General features: G+C 44.6%; 1 protein-coding gene across 2 annotated transcripts; it reads left to right on the top strand.

The window, feature by feature from the left end:
* Positions 1-927: 927 nt before the first annotated feature.
* Positions 928-16462, top strand: ECHDC3 (enoyl-CoA hydratase domain containing 3). 2 transcript variants are annotated; one of them, XM_001515765.4, is made up of 5 exons: positions 928-1118; positions 4374-4495; positions 5881-5978; positions 10813-11013; positions 15924-16462. In XM_001515765.4, the coding sequence occupies exons 1-5, from the start codon at positions 958-960 to the stop codon at positions 16236-16238; spliced, it is 897 nt and encodes a 298-aa protein (XP_001515815.2). In that variant the 5' UTR covers positions 928-957; the 3' UTR covers positions 16239-16462. The 2 variants fall into 2 exon arrangements, with proteins under 2 accessions (XP_001515815.2, XP_007655140.1); XM_007656950.2 differs by lacking the exon at positions 10813-11013.
* The last annotated feature ends 7664 nt before the right edge of the window (positions 16463-24126 follow it).

The raw sequence follows: 24126 nt of genomic DNA, 5'->3' as shown, positions 1-24126 counted from the left end.
AATAATAATATTAATGGCATTTGTTAAGGGTTTACTATGTGCCAAGCACTGTTCTACATGCTGGGGTACATACAAAGTAATCAGCTTGTCCCTGATGGGCCTCACAACCTCAATCTCCATTTTACAGAAGAGCTGAGGCACAGAGAAGTGAAGTGACTTGCCCAAGGTGACCCCGCAGACAAGTGGTAGAGCCGGGACCTCTGACATCCAAGCCCGGGCTCTTGCCACTAAACGGGGGTTCGTTGCCACGTTCCCCGCCCATAAGGAGCATAAGGTCTGGGGGGGAGATAGACATCAACCAGTAAATAAGTCAATGATTACTTAAGTAAATAATATAGTCACAAATTATGGATCTATAAGAGAAGCAGCGTGGCTCAGAGGAAAGAGCCCAGGCTTGGGAGTCAGAGGTCATGGATTCGAATATTGACCCTGCTACTTGTCAGCTGTGTGACTGTGGGCAAGTCACTTCACTTCTCTGGGCCTCAGGTCCCTCATCTGTAAAATGTGGATTAACTGTGAGCCTCACGTAGGACAACCTGATGACCCTGTATCTACCCCAGGGCTTAGAACAGTGCTCTGCATATAGTAAGCGCTTAACAAATACCAAAAAAGAAAAAAGGGAGGGGGGGAGAAGGGAATGGGAGATAAGGAAAAGTGGAGCAAATGCTGCTCCTCCTCCCATTACTGTCATTGCCTATTTCTACTTCTGGGCCTCCTCCGGGCTCCGCCTTGCTGCAAAGAGCGGAAAGTCCCTTTTCCTTAGATAAAAAGGGCATTTTAAAAAGGCTGGCGCTGCGGGCGGGGGCGACCGCCGGGGGGCGGTGTCGAGCCGAGCCCCGCCCGCCGGCGTCGGCGGGCCGCCAGGGGGCGGTGTCGAGTTAAACCCCGCCCGCCGGAGTCCGCGGGCCGCCAGGGGGCGGCGTCGAGCCGAGCCCCGCCCGTCGGCGTCGGCGGGCCATGGCCGCGCTGCGGTGGCGAGGGCGCGGGCCGGTGGCGGGGCTCGGGCTGCGCCTTCTGGGGCCGCCGTTCCTCGGGCCTCCTCGGGCCTCCGCCTGCCGCCGCGGGGCCTCGTCGGGGCCGATCCGGCCGACCAGCGCCCGGCAGCGGGACGGCATCAGGTCAGCGGGGCCCCCGGGCGTCTGCGCGTGCGCGTCTGCGGCCGGAGCGGCCGACCGGGAAACAGCGCCTCCTGGTGGCCGGAGCCCGGCCCTGCTCCCGACCCTGCCAACGTGGTGCGCGGCCGCCCGGGAAACAGCGCCACCTAGTGGCCGGAGCCCGGCCCTGCGCCCGGTCCTGCCAATGCGGAGCGCGGCCGACCGGGAAATAGCGCCACCTAGTGGTCGGAGCCCGGCCCCTCCCCGGGTCTACCCTGTGACCTTGGACAAGTCACGTCCCTTCCCTGGGCCTCGGTGCTCTCATCCCTAAAACGACGATTCAGCATCATCATCATCATAATGCTGGTATTTGTTAGGCACTTACTATGCTTGCTACAGACAAGCAGCGTGGCTCAGTGGAAAGAGCCCGGACTGGGGAGTCAGAAGGTCATGGATTCGAATCCCAGCGTGGCTCAGTGGAAAGAGCCCGGGCTTGGGAGTCAGAGGTCATGGGTTCGAATCCCGGATCTGCCATTTGTCAGCTGTGTGACTGTGGGCAAGTCACTTCTCTGAGCCTCAGTTCCCTCATTTGTAAAATGAGGCTTATGACTGTGAGCCCCACGTGGGACAACCTGATGACCCTGTATCTACCCCAGCGCTTAGAACAGTGCTCTGCACATAGCGCTTAACAAATACCAACATTATTATTAATAATCCCAGCTCTGCCACTTGTCTGCTGTGGGACTTTAGGCAAGTCACCTAACTTCTCTGTGCCTCATCTGGAAAATGGGGATTAAAGTGTGAGCTCCATGGACAATTTGGTTACTCTGTTTCAATCCCAGCGTTTAGAACAGTGCTTGGTGACGTGGAAAGCACTTAACAAATACCATAATTATTAATCCCCATTTTATAGATGAGGTAACTGAGGCCCAGAGAAGCATAGTGACTTGCCCAAAGTCACACAGCTGGCAAGTGGCAGAGCCGGGATTAGAACCCATGACCTCTGACTCCCAAGCCCGTGGCTTTCCACCAAGCCACGCTGCTTCTCTTCTATGCTTCACAAAGTAAGCGCTTAACAAATACCATTTTACAAAAACCCAGTAGGACTTCCAGAGCCCTGGATAAAGTAGCAAATGGGGATCAACTCTACTGTATTGCATTCTCCCAACTGCTTAGTACAGTGCACACAGGGTTCAATAAAAGCCATTGATGATGATGATGATAGCCCATAGGATCTTTGAGGTACGACCTGAGCAAGTACATCAGATCAAAATCCCTTTTCTCCAGCAGGGATTTTCTGTTCTTTGTGGGACTTTAAAACAGATTCAGAACTTCTGAGGTTAATAGTGATTGCAGAAGATCCAAAGCATTTAATCACTACTTTGGGGTAAATGATGAGAAGCACCATTAGGAGTGGTGAAGTCTTGTTCATTATGACTTTAGAATCCGCTCTACCAGGTTATGTTGGCCAGTCAAAAAACCCAGCAGCACAGGAGTCAGCATTCAAAGAGTTAGTAGGATGGCAGCTTTCTTATTTGGAATAAGGTAATTGAGAAGCAATATGGCTTAATGAGAAGCCCTATGGTTTAGGAGGGGCCTGGGAGTCAGATTCTAATCCCGGTTCTGCCACTTCCCTTCTGTGTGACCTTGGGCAAATCACTACACTTTGTGCCTCAGTTAACTCCTCAGTAAAATGAGGATTAGGTCTGCGAGCCACATGAGGGGCATAGACTGTGTCCAACCTGATTAGCTTGTTTCTACCCCAGCGCTTAGTACAGTGCCTTACTGTTAAGCAGTTAACAAATTCCATAAACATAGGTAAAAATAGTATTTAATTTTTTTGAAAAAGGGTATTATTCATATCCTTTACCTTCAAGAAGCCGGTGTGGAACAAATGCAGTAAGTGGGTACGTGTAAGAGAAAATGTTCATGGCAAAATGGATGATAAATATGACACCCATTTGAAGGGGACCACGAAATGGAAATGACATCCTGGAATTGCTCACAGGTCATTACTATTCAGGGAGCATCGAAATGAATGCAGCCACTATGGTGACTCTTGGAAAACCGTTGCACAAGATGTTGTTTATTGAGGTAACAAATTGCATCGCCTCTGAGTGAGGGATATTAAATCCATTCAAGAAAGGAATATGCAGAAAAAAAAATCAAAAAGGGGAGTGACAGGAGGATGATGTCACATAAGTGACTTTGTGATTCCTTTATCAAGCCCAATTTCTATTTTCTCTTTTAAAAGGGTGTTGATATGATATTTTTATGCACATCCAGTAGGCTCGCTGCGGGCGTTACTTAAATCAGTATGCAGGAAACGTGTCTGATAATTCTGTTGTACTCTCCCAAGTGCTTAGTAAAGTGCTCTGCACATAGTAAGTGCTCAGTAAACACTGTTGATTGATTAAAACAATGAACATTCAACTTTTCCTTAGGTGCTAGTTTTTCCTCATATTCATTTGGCATTTTTGTTCCAATACTATCAACAAATCTGGCAGCCTGAATTATTCCATCAAACAGTAAGAAAATGCCTTAAGAGAGATGACACATAGCTGTGTTAGCTTTCCCTCAGAATGGGTAATGGGAAGGAAGGTTTGGGGGATTTCAAAAATGACATTTCTCATAACCTTATCTCAACCACAGATGAAAGAAATGAGCTAGGTTTTCTTTGGTTCAAATATCTTTGGGCATTTGATATTCACCCCACCCTCAACCCCACAGCACTTTTTATGTTCATGTCTATAAATTTTGTGTTATAGATTATTTTAATGTCTTTCTCCCCCACTGTAAGCTTGTTTTGGGCAGAGAACATATCTCCCAACTCTGTTCTTTTGTACTCTACCGAGCGCTTAATACGGTGCTGTGCACACAGTAAGCCCTCAGTAAATACCAGTGGTGATGATGATGATGATGATGATGATGGAATCACAAACATTCAGCTATGCACCTCTCTTGCACAGGAGGGAGGTGATGTGAGAATTACTATGATTCGGCCTTGCAAGGGGCTGACAACAGTGTTTTTGACAGCAGGCTCTAAGAACTCTAAGAAAAAGCAAGGAAGAAACAAAAACTAAAAATCCTCTTTTGGAAATTCTCTTCTGTGTTTTCAGTAGCGCCGTGACCCAAGAAATGGGGAAGTAGTTACAAACTGACATTAACCAGCACCATTTTAATTCAATTCTAGAACGCAAAAGTTAGAAAAGAAATGGCAAGGGTTCTAACTTGTTCTGAGAGGTGCCTGACCCAGTAATTATCCCATGACCTTCACAGGAACATTATCTTGAATAATCCCAAGAAAAGGAATGCACTGTCACTCTCGATGCTGAACTCTCTGCGAAATGACATTCTCCATGAAGCTGAAAGCAAGGATCTGAGAGTCATTATCATTTCAGGTATTTTCTTGACATTAGGAAATATTTCTTTTTTCTTTCTCTTTTGAGACATAATACTCTGTCAGTGTTCTTACAAATCCCAGAAAAGGTTTCTCAGCTCTGTGGATTGATTTGTTTTCCCCTCCCATTTACTGAGGCTGTTGCAGGAGTTGGGGGACAGGGAACCCACAACCCAAAAAGTGGTATGGTTTAGTGGAGAGAGCACAGGCCTGGGCATCAGAAGGTGACTTGCCCAAGGTCACACAGCAGGTAACTGGCAGAGCTGTGTTTAGAGCCCAGGCCATCTGATTCCCAGGCCCATGCTTGCTCATTCCTCTAGGCCATGCTGCTTCCCAAATAAAATAATAATAATAATAATGGTATTTGTTAAGCACTTACTATGTGCCAAGCAGTGTTCTAAGCTCTGGGGGTAGATACAAGGTAATCAGTTTGGCCCACATAGGGCTCACAGTCTTAATCCCTATTTTACAGATGAGGTAACTGAGGCCCAGAGAAGTTAAGTGACTTACCCACAGTCACACAGCTGACAAGTGGCAGAGTCAGAATTAGAACCCACGACCTCTGACTCCTAAGCCCGTGTTCGTTCCACTGAGCCACACTGCTTCTCAAATATAAGATGGAGTCAGTCAATCAGTTATATTTATTGAGTGCTTAATAATCCATCTGTCAAATTTATTGTGTGCTTACTGTGTGCACAGCACTATATTTAGCACTTGGGAGAGTGCAGTACAACAAATATGGTAGACGCAGTCCCTGCCCAAAACAAGCTCACAGTCTAAAGGGAAAGACAGATATTAATATAAATAAATTACCGAGATGTATATAAGTGCTGTGGGGCTGAGGAAGAGGGGAGAATAAAGGGAGCAAATCAGGGCGGAGGAGAAGAGAATGGGAAAAGAGGAAATGAGAGCTTAGTCAGGGAAGGCCTTTTAGAGGAGATGTGCTTTGAAGATGGGGTGAGTGATTGTTGGATATGAAGAGGGAGGGCATTCCAGGCCAGAGTCAGGACGTGGGCGAGGGGTCAGCTGTACTGCTGTTACTAACACCAGAAGTGATCGTGCATGTTCTGTTGAGTGATGTGGTAGTCTTGTCCTTTTGCTGACTCTTAACGTATCTCCCCACTTTAACCACCCCCCACTCCAGGCCTGATGAGGCAAGGCAATTCAGAAGAACACAGATGCTTTCATTGTTTGCACAGCTTGGGACTTTCTGCCTTCTAGTCAGCCAGACTGTCCTCTCTGTCAGTCAGTGCTAAATCAAATGGCCTTTGAAAAGTCTAGGGACTGTGTTTTGAGTTGCCAGAGCCAAGAGGGTCAAAAATTGGATGAACTTCCAAAGTGAGCCATTTTCATTTCTTTTTCTTCTTCTCTTGGACATGTACGCAGCTGAGGGCCCTGTGTTTTCTTCTGGGCACGATTTAAAGGAGTTTACAGATGAGCAAGGCCCAGATTACCACATGGAAGTATTTCAGACCTGTTCTGAGGTAAGACCGTCAAATGCCCTGTACTGCAAGTCTAGAAAAGCCGTAACATCTGTATAATTTTCTTAGATAAATTATTTCACCTAAGCACCTTTCTCCCATATTGTTCAGAACACAACGCAGGCAACTCCTTTCCGTCACAGCTCAGAGGTCGGAAGAGGACAGAGGGGAGTTCTTTATTTTATGGGCTAGGAAATCAAGACACAGAGAGGTTAAATGGCTTGGTGGAGATTATCCAGTAAATCAGAGGTGCAGCCGGGCCTTTTAGCTCCTGGGCCACGTTCTACCCATCAGACCTTTCAGCCAGAACCTCTGGAAATTTTATATGCCATTAGTACCATATGGAGCAGCTTGTCAGAAATGAGTGCCAGTGTCTTGTGTTTTACCCACCGGAGGACATGGGCTGTGTTTCCTTCCTTCTGGTAACTGCCCCTCCTCCACTGTTGAGGTTAAATGTAAACCATAGATAAGCAAATCTGTGGTTGGGAAGGGTAATCATGGGATTAATTGGCATACCTTGACTTTGTATAATACCAGGATGAAATCCAGTGATAAATCCCAAAGACTACATTCAATTCTCTCCCCTTCCCTGACCAACTTTTACAAAAACCATTAGCCTCGGATTTCTTAGCACCTTTCTCTCAAAGAAGTCCAATCAATTAATCAGTGATATGTATTGAGTCCTTGCTGCATGCAGGACACTGTATTAAGCACTTGGGAAAGTACAGTACAACAGAGTTGGCAGACACATTCCCCGCCGTCTCACCCACTTCCTCATTTACCCTCCCAGTGTCTCTGGGAGCGGTGAATGTTATTGACCCCAATTTTCTTATGAAAAAACTGAGGCCCAGGAAATGAAGCATCCTGCTTATAGGTGAGCCATGCCAAAATGGCCATTAGCAAAGCTGTGACTAGAACCCAGGCTTTCTGACTTCCAGGCCAATGTGCTTTCTACTAGATTGTAATTCCTCTTCCACCGTGAATTTATCTGAATTTCACCCCAGCTTCCTTCCCCTGCCTACTCTGGTGATTGTACTAAAAAGCTGTAAAATGGGTCAACAAGCTAGGAGGAGGAGAAGGAGGAGGAGCAACAAAGGGATCAAATAATAAGATGTTTACCATAGAAAAAGCAGTCTCCATTCCAAACCTGAACCGGAATCCAGGTTTAGATGTCAGGGAAATCAAGGAACTGACCTTCAAGTGATTCGATCCCCTCAAATCATGTCCATAATCTCATAACTAGTTGAAAAATTAAGCAAAGAGCCAGTTTATAACCATAAACCTAAACCTATTGCAATAGAATGGGAGCTGGAATGTATTAATGACTATAATGCTATTCTAAAGGAAATCAAGCAATGTTGGATGGATACTTACACCATGAACTTGCAGTTAATTTCAATTTCCAGTTGTAATCAACAGGAAGACTGGAACAGAATGAGCTAGGCGTAACATTGTTGAGTTCATGCACAATCAAATTTGATTCACAATTGTAAAAATCTAGAAAGTGCCTGCATTTTTACGTTGCTATTTTTTCCCATCTATTTATCAAGGCTTATTATACTCTCATTGAAATCAGGAGAAAATCAGTGGGAAAATGTAGACTCTTAGGATTGGGTTGACTCCAGTTAATCAGCGGTGCAGTGTTTACAAAACTGGCAGTTACGTTCTGTGCCCACAATGAGCTTTTGGTGTAGAGGGGAATATTTATATTAATATAAATAAATACATTACGGATAAGATCATCAATGGTTTTTCTTGAGTGCTAACTATATTCAGAGCACTATAAAATACAATAAGAGACACATTCCCTGCCATAATGAGGATTAGTACACAAGTGCTGTGGGGCTGAGGGTGGGATGTAGGAAGCAGCATGGCTTAGTAGATAGATCACTGGCCTGCAACTCAAAAGGTCGTGGGTCCTAATCCTGTCTCCACCACTTGTCTGCTGTGGGACCTTGGGCAAGTCAGTTCTCTTCTCTGGGTCTCAATTAACATCATCTGTAAAATGGGGATCGAGTCTGTGAGCCCCATGTGGGACAGGGACTGTGTCAACCCAATTTGCTTGTATCCATTCCATTGTTTAGTGCAGTGACTAAGTACAGTAAGCACTAAACAAATGCACAATTGTTATTTTATTATTATGAAGACCTAGTACCCAAAGGGTACAGATCCAAGTACATAAATGACACAGAAGGGAGACTCTAGATTTCTTGGTGGAGGGGGTCGCTGAAGTTCTCCCACTTGTTGTTTGTTAATGTATCTATTAAGCACTAACTACATGCTTGGCACTGTACTAAGCGCTGGGATAGGTTCAAGTTAATGGTGTTGGACCCAGTCTCTGTTCCACATGGGGCTCACAGTCTTAATCCCCATGAGGTAACTAAGGCACAGAAAAGGGAAGTAGCTTGTCCAAGGTCACAGAGCAGACAAGGGTCAAAGCTGGCATTAGAACCCAGGTCTTTCTGATTCCCAGGCCTGTGCTCTATCTGCAGCTTCAACTGACTCTGAGCATCTCTTTGCTTGCTCAGACCTTCAATTAAATCAGACGTTCTTGGAGCCAGAGACAACCAACACGGCCCAGTCAGTGAATCAATGGTATTTTTTTGAGCACTTTCCATATGCAGAGTACTGTACTAAGTGCCTGGGAGAGTGCAGTACAATAGAGTAGGTAGGCACGATCCCTGCCAGTGAGGAGTTTACAGACCAGATGGGGAGATAGACTCGAAAATGAATGTACCTAAGTGCAGTGGGAGTGGGGTGAAAAAGTGTTTTAGGGTGCATAGGTGATACACTTGTTTCAGGTGTACAAGTTCATAGGTGATACAGAAGGAAGGGCAAGTAGGGAAAGTGTGAGGGCTTAGTCAGGGAAGGCCTCTTGGAGGAGATGTGATTTTAGTAGGGCTTTGAAGATGGGGAGAGTGGTGTGATTTTTCAGATGTGACCAGGGAGGAAGATCCAGGCCAGAAGGAGGGCATGGACTCCCAGCATCCCAGTTAGCCAGTTCAACCTTGCTTTAGTGTGCTGCATCGCTGTTTAAAGCACCTCCCCCTCCCCCATGCTTTCTCCGCCAGTGGCCAGGGGACTGGGAGAAAGCAGAGTTAGATTACCTCAGGATTCCACAACGTTTCAGTACCAAAGAGCTAGCTGAAACTTTTGAGCAGCGAGTCACAAAAAGCCAATCATACAATGTAAACGTGCATGAACAAAGCTTACTTCATGGTGAATGTAGTGGTTTTCAACACCTCGCTCCCCTCCCCCCACATCAGAACCATGTCTGGTTTCAGGAAGAACCAGATATGGCTCTCGAGCCAGGGGTTTTCCAGAGTTAGCTCTTTCTCTTGCGGAATCAAAGGTTGGGAGGAGGAGCCAAAGTTAATTTTTTAAATGACAAAGATACTCGGGCACCTAAAAGCAAAAGCGAGAATTAATGAGATACTGCCACAATCTTCACCAGGTCCAGTAACAATCTCCGTCCTGGCTTTGTAAAGGCCAGAGGTCCTGTGGAAGTTGCCCATTTGGACAATAGGAAGGGCCCAGGCCCTTTGGGCGTAGGAGAAAACTTCCCATCTGTAGAAAGGTCTAGAGAGAGGCAGTTGTCCCAGGAAGGTAAGATGTTCTGCCAGTTTTCAAATACTCCATAGCCAATGACCCGGTTTATTCATTCATTGTATTTATTGAGTGCTTACTGTGTGCAGAGCATTGTACTAAGTGCTTGGGGGAGTACAATATTACAAGAAACAAACATCCCTGCCCACAGCGAGCTTACAGTCTAGAGTGGGAGACAGACATTAATATAAATAAATAATAAATATGGATTATTCAGGTTGTTAGCTGAATATCAACAAATTTTGAAATGCTTACTGTGTGCAGAGCACTTTACTAAGCGGTTGGGAGAGGACAACACAACAATATAACAGATACATTCCCACCCCACAATGAGCTTAAAGCCTGGGGAAGGAATCAAACAGGATCATTTGCATTGTTTCTTTTTCTTCCCCCAGCTTTAATGAAGCAAGTTTTGAGGTATTCATTTTCTAAAAAGTCACAGGCAGACGTTTCATAACTTAAGAGATCTGGTTACAAAAAAGTAGTTCCTTGAGATAAGCTGTGGTAAATAATAAAGATTGGTTTCCTAGGGATCCCACCCAGACAAGAAAATGAGAAACTTAGATTTGGTCGACTTTCAATCTCTGTCGCCTGGAAAGCAGCAAGATTGTCCCGTACGGTTGCCAAAGCAGCAACATGTTTTTCACATCTGAGGAGAAAGATGATAGGGGAGACATAAACTGAGTGCTTCTATAAGCTGAAGAAAACAATTTGGGGAGTCTTACCTGGTAATTCCCTGGCACAAAGCATTTGTCCCATGGATCAGTGTTCAAATAGATAATTCCGTTTTCAAGACTGTCATCAGTCAGTGAAGATTGACCTTGGACATCTGAAGAAATAACTTTAAATGAAATTACTCATTTGGTGCCAAACTTTTGACTAGCCCATTTTTCAAAGGGATTCTGGCTATGTACTCTAAACAGAAATGGAATCGTTGGGCTACTTGGAAAGGTAGGCAGAAATTGAGCATATACATTCACCCCCCTGGTGGGGTTATACTCCAGAATCATTGTATGCATTACAGCCTGTGTTTTGTGTGGGGTGTGAGTCTGGGCTTTGGAGGTGACAGAGGAACCTGTCCACTCCTTGGAGGAATAAGGGAAATAATCACTTGCAACATGGTCTTTTTGAAATAGAGCATCCCCGGTTCTTTGGCATTTTGTTCATCCCATTGGCATTTGCTTTACCCGGCTCTTAGTGGAAGTCATTGTCTGTGCTTGGGCCTCTGCAGATCATGAAGATCATCCAGAATCACCCAGTCCCAGTCATCGCCAAGGTGAATGGCTTAGCCACTGCTGCCGGTTGTCAACTGGTTGCGAGTTGTGACATTGCAGTGGCGAGTGAAAAATCCCGCTTCGCGACTCCTGGCGTGAACGTTGGGCTGTTTTGCTCCACTCCTGCAGTGGCCTTAGGGAGGGCCGTGCCCAGGAAGGTAAAAAGGAACCCCTCTTTCCCCTCATTCTCCAGGGGCTTACAATCTAAAGGTGGAGAGGCCAGCAGATAAAAATGATTTGGCAAGAGTGGGAGCAGGAGGAAGGAAAATGATACAACAGATAAGTGTCTTGGGATGAGGTGGCTGAATACCTAATTTGATATACCTTCAGACAGGAGGGTTAAGGATGGATAAAATACTTAGGTGTTAAAGGTGGCAACTAGGCCAAAGCAAGTTGAGATGTTGGAGTCAATTGGAGAAAGTTTCCCAGAGAAGAAGAGATATTAGGAGGGCTTTAACGGTGAGGAGAGTTATTCCCTGGGGGAATTGAAGAGGGAGGAGGTTTCAAGCACCAAGTTGACAAGAACACCAGTGTTGTCCAGGGGCTAGAGCATGGACCTGGGAGTCAGAAGGACCTGGGTTCTAAACCCAGCTCTGCCACTTGTCTGCTCTGTGACCTTGGGCAAGTCATTTAACTTCGCTGTGCCTCATTTACCTCATCTGTAAAATAGGGATGAAAACCGTCAGCCCCATATGAGATGTGGATGGTGTCCAACCTGTTGGGCTCGTATCTACTCCAGCGCTTAGTGCAATGTGTGACACATAGTAAGCACTTAACAAATACCATTTTAAAAAACCCCGGAAAAACAGGTTCAAAATGCTGTCATGTAATAGCTAGACCACTGTTTAAGCCTTCTCACTGGCCTTCCAATTCATCAATCAGTCAATAGTATTTATTGAGTGCTTACTGAGTGCAGACCACTGTATTAAGCACTTGGGAGAGTATAATACAAGAGTATAATACAACATAGTTGGTAGAGATGTTCCCTCCCCACGATGAGTTTACAGCTGAGAGGGGAAGAATGATGTAAATGTAAATAAATAATTTACATATATGTACATAGGTTCTATGGGGCTGAGGGTCTGGAGGTGAATATCAAGAGTCCAAAGGATTCATATCCAAATGCATAGATGACGCAGAAGGGAGAGGGAGACGGGGAAAAGAGGACTTATTCAGGGAAGGCCCCTTGGAGGAGATGTGACCTCAATAGTAATAGAGAAGCAGTATGGTATAGTGAATAGGGCATGGACCTGGGAGTCAGAAGGTAATAGGTTCTAATCCCAGCTCTGCCACTTGTCTGCTGTGTGACCTTGGGCAAATCACTTCACTTCTTTGGGCCTCAGTTCCCTCATCTGTAAAATGGGGATTGAAACTGGGAGCCGTACGTGGGACAGGGACTGTGTCCAACCCAATTTTCTTGTATCCACTCCAGCATTTAGTACAGTTCTGGGCACATAACAAGCACTTAACACACACCACAAATATTATCATCATCATTATTATTGATAATTAATTATAATAATAAGGTCTTGAAGGTGGGAAGAGTGGTGGTCTGGTGTATATGGAGGGGGAGGGGGTTCCACGCCAGAGGGAGGATGTAGGAAAAAGGTCAGTGGAGAGATAGATAAGATCAGTGCACAGTGAACAAACTGACACTAACTGGAGTGAAGCCTTCTGAGATGTAACCCCTTGGGCTATCGTGTGGTGAGAGGGTGGGGATTAAGGGAAAAGAACAATGTGATGAGAGGGTAGGGATTAAGGGAAAAGAACAATGTCGAAACCAAAGTATCTTACACTCTAAGAACTGACCTTGTCAAGGCCACACTCACTTAGAATGGAGTTGTGGGGAGAGGGGAATTAGTTATAATGTCTTGGCCAAATTCCAATCTGAGTTCATTAATTCAGATTCCCTAAAAGCCCCATGTCACTGGATTTGGCTACGGTCTTCTCTTGAGCCTAGGGAGCCGTCTTTCCCTAACCAACAGTCTAGACAGTTAATGTAAATTGACTTTGTTAATCTTGAATCGCATCAGGTTAATTTAGTATTGCTTTTTACTCAGGGTGGAATAGAAAAACTAATTTTAGGTAATGGGGTTTGGTAAAGGCTAATGAGAAAAAAAATCAAAGCAGAGATAACAGGAAACACAGCAGGAGGAAAATAATATTTGCACAGAAGATCTTTGACCTGTATCCGGACAGGTTGTTCATAGCAAAACAACCCCACCCCAGGGATGGATTTAGAGAGCAATGGATTCAGCAAACACAGGAAAATAAAAGAAATATGTTCATTTCTCATCTGAACTCATACACAGATGGACACATACCAAAAAACTTGGTGGGACAGAAGACAGTACAATCCACAGACCTCTTCCAGAGGGAAAAGCCTTTGCTGAACGGGATTTAAAAAATATTCCTGCCTTGTTTGTTGTGGTTTGGGTCGTTTGAGTGAATATCCAGTGCCCTCTGCTGCTCAAAAAAGTAAAGCTTGTCGGCTGTAGTGCTCCAGCCACAGGACTAGAACCACAGCCTCCCGTGATTCGATGCTGTTACTTCCAACTGAAGTTGAAGCAGGACAGCTGTGTTGGAAATTCTAGTCTTAAACCAGGTTTTTCTTCATCAAAAATGGTTTCACACCAGCATGTGAGAGGACTGTGTACCTGCTCAGATTCTTCCATCCCTAAAATAAGAATAAGCGATTTGCCATAGGAGGAACTGGGTTTTACTGAATTAAAACCTGTAATTTTGAGCCCACCAGATTGTCCAGGACTATCCTGTACTGTCCAGTCCAGGAAGAATCAATGGTAATCCCTCCTTAGGTCAGTTCCAGCTAACAGCCACTCTATCCTCCTTATCTGCTGAAATGTTTTACCTAAGTAAAGAGTATTTTGGGATCAATAAAAATTTCGATAATATTTTCAATCACTGTACTAAACTCTTGGGAGAATACAATACAACTGAGTTGGTAAACACATTCCCTGCCCACAATGAGCTATTCAAAAGGATCTCCCCAAGCTGTGCCTTTCCAAAACATCTTGTTACCATTCCATTGCACTGTATGAGGGCAACACCTTTCGCACTCATTCATTAGCTAAACCTTTCAGTGACCCAAAGCTGTAATCCCTCTTATCTGTGTTCCCCAGGAAGATAATGGGAAGCCAGTGACAATACTTAGGAGAGTCTCTTGGAGAGGAAGGGGCAAAACTAGGAATGTAGCTCAATGCTTCCCCGTCCCTGTCCTGTGCTCAATCTGCTATATCACGTCGCAGCTCTCAAACTTAAAGGCCTCTTGCCGAGAACAACTTGTGGCATTTGGGATCCTTGTGGCTGTAGTGCCAGAATGTGCCGGGTAGGGGAGTTTTTATAAATCTGTAATGGAAGTTGTAAAGGGGGAGAACACAGACAAAGAGGCTCAGGGGAGAGAATAGACACATAAAAGAGAGTTGGAAAGCCTAGGGTAAGAAAAACGACAAGCAATAAAAGGAATCTGTGCCTAAGGAAAAATCATGATGCCACATTCCAAATACCTGCCAGATGGGAATAAGTGCCTTCCCTGGTTGGATGGAACGAGCCTTAAAATGAGGGCGTGTTTGGAATTTTAAGTCTACCTACTCTCCCCAGAGTTTTTGGTATCATTTCCACCATTTCTCATAAATCATGTGGGAGGCTTTCAGATTTTAAAGGGAATGAAATTTTGTGGTTTGAAATTTATCAATCTAACAACACTCCTGTTGGGACTGCAAAATAATAATATTACCATTATCATTAGTATAATCTTTGTTAAGTGCTTATTATGTGTCAAGCACTGTTCTAAGCACTGGAGTTGATACAGGATAATCAGTTGGGATATAGCCCCTGTCCCAGATGAGGCTCACAGTCTAACTAGGAGGGAGGACGGGTATTGAATCCCCATTTTACATTTGAGGAAACTGAGGCACAGAGAGTTAAGTGACTTGCCCAAGGTCACACAGCAAGCAAATGGCAGAACTGGGATTCAAACCCAGGTCTTCAAATGCCCAGGCTCATGCTCTAACCACTAAATCATGCTGCTTCTGGGGGCCCAAAGTGCCCACAGAAGGGTAAGCACTGATCCCAAATTCTGAAAGAATAAGGAAGGCTGAACAAGGACAAGTGATCTCTGTGAGATAACTGTTGATTTATATTCCAAACTATTGAAGAAATGTGAAAGTCCCTCACTGCCCCAGCCCTCCAGGATGTTAAGAATTGGCCATCACTAAAGCCAACACGGGAATTCTGCAAGGACTAATGGAAAGAACACAGATCTGGGAATCAGGTCAGCTGTGACACCTGATGCAAACCTCTTAACCTCTCTGGGATTCAGTTTCCTCATCTATAAAATGGGGACAGTAATATCTCTCCCTACCCCACAGCCATGTTAGGAGGACAAAATGAGATAACCGCCGTGAAAGTGCTTTGGCAAAAATAAAAGCTTCCTACAAATCCACGGTATTCTCCCTTCCTTCGGTCACTTCCCTAACCCCCAGGCCCTGTTAGGTTCAGAATGCCAGTCTTCTTTTTTAATGGTATTTAAGAGCCAGGCACTGTACTAAACGCTGGGGTAGATAAAAGTTAATCAGTCCATGTCCCACATGGGGCTCACAGGCTTGATCCCCATATTAAAGATGAGGAAACTGAGGCACAGAGAAGTTAAGTAACCTGCCCAAGGTCACACAGCACACCACTGGCAGACCTGGGATTAGAATCCAGGTCCTTCTGACTTTCAGGCACATGCTGTATCCACCAGGCCACGCTGCTTCCCAACAGGCTGCCAATTCCTGCCCAGCCTTACTATTTCTCTGCCAGTACGTGTCTCCTGAGCACACATGGGCTCACCTTGTTATCACTGGACCTATAAGCCATCCCACTGATGCACTGTCACGGGAGGAGGGGAGCTTCTCTCACAGCAGAAATTGTAGGTCCGTCTACCTGTGAACCTCCCCAGCTAAGGTTCACAACCTGTGAACCTCCCAAGTCCACGGGAAAGCTAAGAGATTTAAGTAGTACCAAAGAAAGTGCCTTATTTAATAGCCCAGCTCTCTCCTCCTCTCAGGTAGCCTTAGAGATGCTGTTCACCGGAGAACCAATCTCCGCCCAGGATGCCTTGCTGCATGGATTGCTCAGCAAGGTGGTCCCAGAAGAAGAGTTGGAGGAAGAGACCATGAGAATCGCCCGTAAGATCTGCGCATCGAGCCGCTCCGTGGTGGCCCTGGGCAAGGCCATCTTCTACAGGCAAATGTCCGAGGACCTGGGGACAGCCTACCGCCTGACCTCCCAGGCTATGGTGGACAACCTGGGCATGCAGGATGGCAAGGAAGGGATCCAAGCTTTCATCCAGAAGCGCAAGCCTGTGTGGTGCCATTCCTAGGCTAGAGACCCGGGAAGCCCGTTGGCTAATCCGAAGGGCTCCTGAATGAGGGAGGAAGTTCTTCCCCTGCCCACTCTCGCCACTCCATCGGCTGAGAAAGACTCGGCCGAGGTTGCAATTTTACTCGGCCAAGGCTGCAATTTTCCTCTGGAGCTGAAAAACTAAAAGTTAATGGAATGAGACTTATGGATAAACAATAAAATGAAGTGTCTGGTTATTGACTACACAGTGTTCTATGTGCTTTACAAAGCTTTGGACTCGACCCAGCTCAGATGATTTATGATATTATTTAATGATAGGAAACAGCACCGTGGCAAAAGGATGAGGCTCAAAACGAGGGAAAAATCACCGTTGTCTGTTTATTGAGTCGCCGGGCCACAGCATTCAGAAAGACCCACAAAATGCTCTCTGATGCCAGGAAGGGTGTCAAAAATCAAGTGAAAAAAATGGTATGGCCACTGTGATTTGTTCACACTTAGAGTCTTGTGTGAAGTTCTGGTCACCTTGGTTTAAGAAGAACACCACAGGTCTGTTTCCCATATCCAGACTATAAGCTCCTTGTGGTCAGGGAATGTGTCTGCCAACTCTGTCGTATCATACTCACCCAAGCCGTTAGTGCAGTGCTCTGCACACAGTGCTCAGTAAATACCGTTGATTGATAACATCTGGAAAAGAAACAGGGAAAGGCAACCAAAAGGATAGGAAGTGGAGCAATTTTACCTTAAACCGAGGTTATTCGAAAAGATGGGCATCCCAGGTTGGAAAGGCAAAAGCTGAGAGGACCATGACTGACATCTGTAGAACCACAAAGAATGTGTGCAGGGCAAATGTGGAACTATCATCCACTGAATCCTGCCTCGCCAAGACCTGTGGACGGACCTTAATGACAGGCTTATAACAAATCAAAAGGAAATGCTTATTTACACTGTAGGAAAACTCATAGAATTTGTGGAGGCAGAAAATATAAACATAATTCAATTGTATTTATTAATTCAACTATTTATTGAGCACTTCCTGTGTGCAGAGCACTGCACTAAGGGCTTGGGTGAGTACAGTATAACAATAAGCACATTCTCTGCTCACAACAAACTTACAGCCTATTAATTGCTACCTACATGCTCTGCATCAGGGATGATAGAAAGTTATCAGATCAGACACGGTCCTTGTCCCACATAAAACTCACCATCTAGAGGTTGGGGACAGAAGGCATCATCCCCATTTTACAGATGAAGAAAAGGAAGCACAGAAGGGCTAAGATTCTGATTCTATCTGGGTTACCTTGAACCACGAGAGTCATCAAGAAATAGAAGCATATCCTGTCCCTTCTCCAAGCTGACGAATACCTAAACTGGCCAGGAACAGTGCCTGTCTGTTTTTTCCTCCTTCCCCCCAACCTGTGGCTTTTTTTTTTTTTACAATGTCTCCAGTGTCAGAGATTCCACTTCTTTATGTAAATCACATTGACCTCGTTTTGGAAAAACAAAACCTCGTATTCCCCCTTAGACTGTATGCTCATTGTCGGCAGGGAATGTGTCTGTCAAATTGTTCTGTAGTACTCCCCCAAACTCTTAGTACAGTGCTCTGTATATATTAAGTGCTCAATAAATACTATTGACTGACTGACCGGCAATATCACAAAGCAGGCTAGTGGCAGAGCTGGGATTACAACACAGGTCTACTGACCTAGTCCCTTTTCACTAATAATAATGATTGGTTTACAACCACCAGTGCTGAAAACAAATTTAAATTTTTAGTGCAATTGTTACTCTCCCTTTAATTTCCTCCTAAACTTGGCCCAATTTAGTTCAGGCTGTGGGTCCCCCAGGCTGGTGGTAAATTGTTGAATTGAAACTGCACCCTTTTTAGCATAAAGACAGGGAAGGAGTTAACTTCTTATCTAGTAATAGTTGGTATTCACGTCTCATTTAAAAAGAACAATGTGAAGATAGGAATCTGTTTGAAATAAATTTGTCCTTATTCATTATTATCCTTGGGAAGCTTAAAATAAATCTCTCCCACCCTTCACAATATCACCTTCACAAATGAATTTATTCTTGTGAAACTGCTTATTTATGTGGGGCAGTTGCTGCTGACTTTGCTAAAAGCACCTTGCAAGATAAAGTTGTAGGTTAAATAGTGGATGTCCAGCCCCTTCCAGACAGACGGAAGGAAATAAGATTAGATTTTTTGGCTTTCGCATCATGATCATTTGCACATAAGGGACATTCATAGTACAGCATATTAAAAAAAAATCAGAAGCAGGGTGACCTAGTAGATAGAGCATAGGCCTGGGAATCAGAAGGACCTGTGTTCTAATCCTGACTCTGCCACTTGTCTGCTGTGTGACCTTGGGCAAGTCAGTTGACTTCTCTGTGCCTCAGTTGCCTCATCTGTAAAATGAGAGATTAAGAAGGTGAGCCCCATGTGGGACATGGACTGTGTCTAACCTGATTAGCTACCCCCAGTGTTTAATATAGTGCTTGTCACTCAGTAAGCCTCAACAAATAACATGAAAAGGCAAAACAAAACAGAATTTGGTCCTTACTGAAGTCTGACATAACTCCACTGGGTCTTTCATAGCAAGCTAGGAGATATCCACCTGTGCACTGACCCATTTAGGGAACAGAACTAGGAGCTTTCTCCCCTCATCAAGTCCTTCCGCCAAGTTGAAATCTTTCCTAGTACTAGTAAGCTGCAATATGGATTGATAATCCTGTAGCTTCTACTTCTGAGAGAAGATGTCTGTGCTTTCAGGAGAAGGGCAGGGCAGGAATGCTATTCTGAAACACCCCTGCAAAGGCCCACAAGAAGAAATTATGAGCTGTTACATCTCTGGTCCCCTTCTTGACATTTATTGGTTTTTTGATGAATGTTGGAGCAATTTTTCTGTCAACAGCTTCTCATTAGGAGCCTGGTGATGTTCTTTCTGACCATTATTTTGCTCAATATCATGTCTGGTTCCTGCAAAGAAGAGAGAGCCTATGTGGAAACTATCCGTCTCTGTAGCCGTAAAACGTTTCAATAATCCCCAGCTTAAATACTCCCCCTAATACACTGACAGCTGCCTTGGAGCACTAATGGCGAATTTAGACAAATGGTCAGACTTTAATGAATAGCTAATCTTTCTGGCATCATGTTCCTGTCATTTTTTTTAGAAAATAGATTTCAGGTTTTATTCTTTATTATCAATTAGAGAAAGCTTATTGGGGAAATAATCACTAGGGTCTGCTTTTGGGGGAGGACAGATGATTTGAAAGAAAGGAAAGTATGTCACGGAAGGCAGACAAAGACCAGAAGAATATGTTAGGTCTCTTCTAATGGTTCCAATGAACCATCTGAAAACAATTACACTTGTGGGAGGGCATTTAGGGGAGATTTTACAAAGTTTCTGTCGGCCTTTTAACACTGATATCTCGATTGGTCTTCCCGTTCTCATTTCCTACCTGAAAGATTAAAGCTAAACCCAGGATGAAAGACGAGGTGGGCGCTTTCAAGAAACGGAAAAAACACAAATGGAAAAGCTAATAATTTTAAAGGGATTTTTCAAAATGTGAAAAGAGAATTACTCACCGATCTTTTGCCATTTCCTCAAATCCCTGCCTTGCTCTTCAGATAGACCCTCGAGGTCAGAGTGTGAGTAGCTGGAGGCCCAGTGTAGTCCAAACAGGAGATCAGGGAGCAGAGGACTACTAAAGGAAGCTTTTCTTCCTTCTAGGATTTAGGATCCACTAGATTGTAAACTCCTCGAAGGCAGGGATTATGTGTACCAATTCTACTATATTTTTCCCAAATACTTGATACAGTGCTTCCCACAGAATAAGCACTCAGTAATTAATAATAATAATAATAATGGTATTTGTTAAGCACTTACTATGTGCCCAACCACTGTTCTGAGCACTGGGGTAGATACAAAGTAATCAGGCTGTCCCACGTGGAGCTCACAGCTTTAATCCCCATTTTACAGATGAGGTACCTGAGGCACAGAGAAGGTAAGTGGCTTGCCCAAGTTCATACAGCAGACATGGGGTGGAGCCAGGATTAGAACCCGCATCCTCTGACTCCCAAGCCCAGGCTCTTTCCACTAAGACACACTTCTTCTCTAGTTACCATTACCATTGGTGATTGTTTTGTGGCTGGGAAGGTGTCTACCAGTGCCTTTTTTTAAAACTGATACTTATTAAGTGATTACTATGTGCCAGGCACCGGACTCAGCTCTGGGGTAGATACAAGCTAATCAGGTTGGCTAAAGCTCATTTCCCACATGGGGCTCACAGTCTTCATCCCCATTTTACAGATGAGGTAACTGAGGCTCAGAGAAGTTAAATGAGTTGCCCAAGGTCACACAGCAGACAAGTGGGGGAGCCAGGATCAGAACCAAGGTCCTCTGACTTCAGGGCCTGTGCTCTATCCATTAGACCAAACTGTTTCATTATATTGTACTCTCCCAAGCACTTGGTACAGTGCTCTGCACCCAATAAGCACTCAGTAAATACTATTGATTCATTGATTGTTTCACTGATCCCTTAAAGGACTATTTACATTTTGATAGGGAGGCAGGTAGTTGTCTTAAGGGTTGCTTTAAATCCTGACTTGTGGCGGTTCCTCAGTTTATTTATCACATAGGTGTGAGTGAATGGAAAAATAACATAAAACTGCCTCCTTGATATATAGGTGAAACTGACTGGCAACAGGGTTATGATTGCCTCTCAGAAGTTCAGAGATTCTCAAGAAATCTCAGAAAGAATGCTGAATTGATCACACTGCAGCAGCTTTAAAAGGCTTGTCAAAATCCCTTCCTTGTCTCCAGACCCATTAATTGGCAGAGATATTTTAAGAGGGACAACCCTCAAGGAGTTAGGCTAGAGGAAGAGAAGCAGCATGGTCTAGCGGAAAGAGCACGGGCCTGGGAGTGAGAGGAGCTGGGTTCTAATCCCAGCTCCACCACTTGACTTCTTTATGACCTTGAGCAAGTCACTTCACTTCTCTGTGCCTTGGTTACTTCATGTGTCTGTTTATTGTTGCATTGTATTTTCCCAAGCGCTTATAACAGTGCTTTGCACACAATAAGCGCTCAATAAATACCTTCGATTGACTGATTGGCTGTAAAATGGGGATTAATGCTATGAGCCCCATGTGGGGCATGGGCTGTGTCCAAACTGATTACCTTCTATCTACCCCAGCGCTTAGTACAATGCCTATCACATAGTAAGCCCTTAACAAATACCACTTGAAAAAAAAAAGGATAGTCTGGGGGCAAGAATTGTGTGCAGAAGAAAATACAGTACCATGTTAGGAGGCAAGTGATTCATTCAGTCAGTCAGTCGAGTTTATTGAGCATTTACTGTGTGCAAAGCACTATACTAAGCACTTGGGAGAGTACAGTACAACAACAAACAGACACATTCCCTGCCCACAACAAGCTCAAAGTCTCAAGAAGAAATTACAACACAGTAATCAAAAATTGGAAGAGAAAATAAAAATGAGGGCATTCAAGCCCCATTCTGATTAATGATGTTGATATTCCATTACGAATCATACCTCTGTACCCGGGACTGAGCCTGTAAACGGCAGAATCATTCATCAACCTCAATTGGAATTTCACCAAGGGGCGAGGCGATATTTTAGGCACTACCTTAAACACACTAAATAAATGTGGTTTCTGTGCCCCAGACGGTTACATGGTAAGGAAAACTCATCAACCCTAAAGACTCTCAGAGATAGAAGCTTTTTCATTCTTTTTTTCAAAACCCAGTGGATCTGTTTGATGAAATAGGCAGGAAGACAGCCAGAAGAGGGCAGAAGCTGTTCACGTCTAGAAAGCATCTCCTCGGATTTGTCCCTGGATAATAGGCTTGCCTTTCCCTGCGAGTAAGCGGAGCACCTTTCACTATCCCTTGGCTAACTATACCGCACTGTCAATTATATATATGGGCACCATCATTGAAAGAAGGGAGGAAGAAGGTAGTGATTATTTTTATTATTGTTTGCCAGGCACTCTGCCAAACTCAGGATTGTTAGGAGGATTACTCTCAAAGCTTGAATTGCTTGGAGAAAAGGTCCTACGTAATTGCACAATCAAAATAATAACAACAATATACTACATATTAAAGCACTCAGTACTTGGTATTACACACTCGATTCCCCAAGGTTTGGCTGTCTCCCAGGCTCTTCTATCCACTGGGTCTATCCAAATGAGAAGCAGTGTGACCTAATGGAAAGAGCAGAGGGCTGGGAGTCAGAGGAACTGGGTTCTAATCCCAGCTCCATCACATCTCTGCTGTGGGACCTTGGGCAAGTCACAACTTCTCTGTGCCTCAGTTACCTCATCTGCAAAATGGGGATTAAGACTGAGAACCCAATATTAGCTTAATTAGCTTGTAACTGCCTCAGTACTTACTACTATGCCTAATACATAGTAAAGATTTAACTAAAACCATAAAAAAAAAGCCACTAACCCATTCACCTTAGGACAGTAGAGATTCATCCCAGCTAAGAACAACAAAAAGCTGATTCCTTATGGTTTTCCTTTTTGTATACCTAGTAGAATAGAGGTGGGCTGGCATAACTTTGCGAGGGAAGGGAATGCTGAAAATGTGTTTGTATATACAGTATTTGCGAGTAGATATCTGCTGCAATCCTGGGTCTGTGTGTAAATACTTTTGACTCTAGTTTGCCATTCATTGATGATGATGATTGAGGTATTTGTTAAGCACTTACCATGTGCCAGACACTGTACTAAGCGCGGGGGGAGATACGAGTAAATCCAGTTGGAAACAATCCCTGTCCCACATGGGGCTCACTGTCTTAATCCCCATTTTACAGATGAGGTAACAGAGACCCAGCCAAGTTAAGTGATTTGCTCAAAATTACACAGCAAACAAGTGGTGGAGCTGGGATTGGAACCCAGGTCCTTCTGACTCCCAGACTCATGCTCTCTCCACTAGAACCTTCATCCTTTCATCCCATTTTTCTTTTCTTTACCTCTTTTCTTCTCCCCTCCTTTTTTCAACATTGTCTAGGCTCCTAAATGCTCTGCAGAGGGAGAGGGGTAGGGCAACCAATGACTACCCTCCAAAAACCAGGCATACATGACACCACACACTGCCCTGGCACCTGGCATAATGGACTGCTGTCTGTGGATGACATTTTTGCAGAAGATTCAACCTTAATCAACTTTGGGTTTTTTAAATGGTATCTGTTCAATGCTTACTATGTGCAAGGTTCTGTACTAAACACTGAGGTAGATTCAAGCTAATAGGCTTGGACACAGTCCCATGTACCACGTGGGGTTTACAGTCTTAATCCCCATTTTCCAGATGAGGGAATTGAGGCCTAATCAAGTCACTTGTCCAATGCAACACAGCAAACAAGGACAGAACCAGGACCTAACTCCAGAGGAATTCTCCAGGATACCATGATATCCCTTAACTGCTCCAGAGACACTCTGTTCCTCTCTCAGGTCCATGTACACTGGGGTGACGTCTCAGAGTCATAGAATTTAGTGGCAGGAGCCAAGGCAGAGAAAGGACGGAGCTTAAAACAAAAATACTGTACATAAAGGCATCCCTTCCCAGATCTATACTGAAAGGGGCCAGATCAGCTGAAAGCAGGCTGTTGCAAAACTGGACCACTGATCACCTTAGCTAGGAGCATTCCTGTCACCTTAACTACACTCATTTCCTGCCCCAATTTTGTTCCTTGCAATTATCCGTGGATCCAGCAGGTCCCCAGAATGCCGGACAGGCTGGCACCATTAAACCTAGCAGGGCTCAGATTGGATTCCATGCAATTTTGGAAGCATGAGCCAAGACAGAGTGGCTGGGGGTTTTAGACTTAGAAGTAGCATGGCCCACTGGATAGAGCATAGGCCTGGAGGTTGGAAGAACCT

Source organism: Ornithorhynchus anatinus, chromosome 13 (assembly GCF_004115215.2).
Source record: "Ornithorhynchus anatinus isolate Pmale09 chromosome 13, mOrnAna1.pri.v4, whole genome shotgun sequence".
NCBI classification, from domain to species: Eukaryota; Metazoa; Chordata; class Mammalia; order Monotremata; family Ornithorhynchidae; genus Ornithorhynchus; species Ornithorhynchus anatinus.
This window is presented reverse-complemented; position numbering and strand designations above follow the sequence as displayed.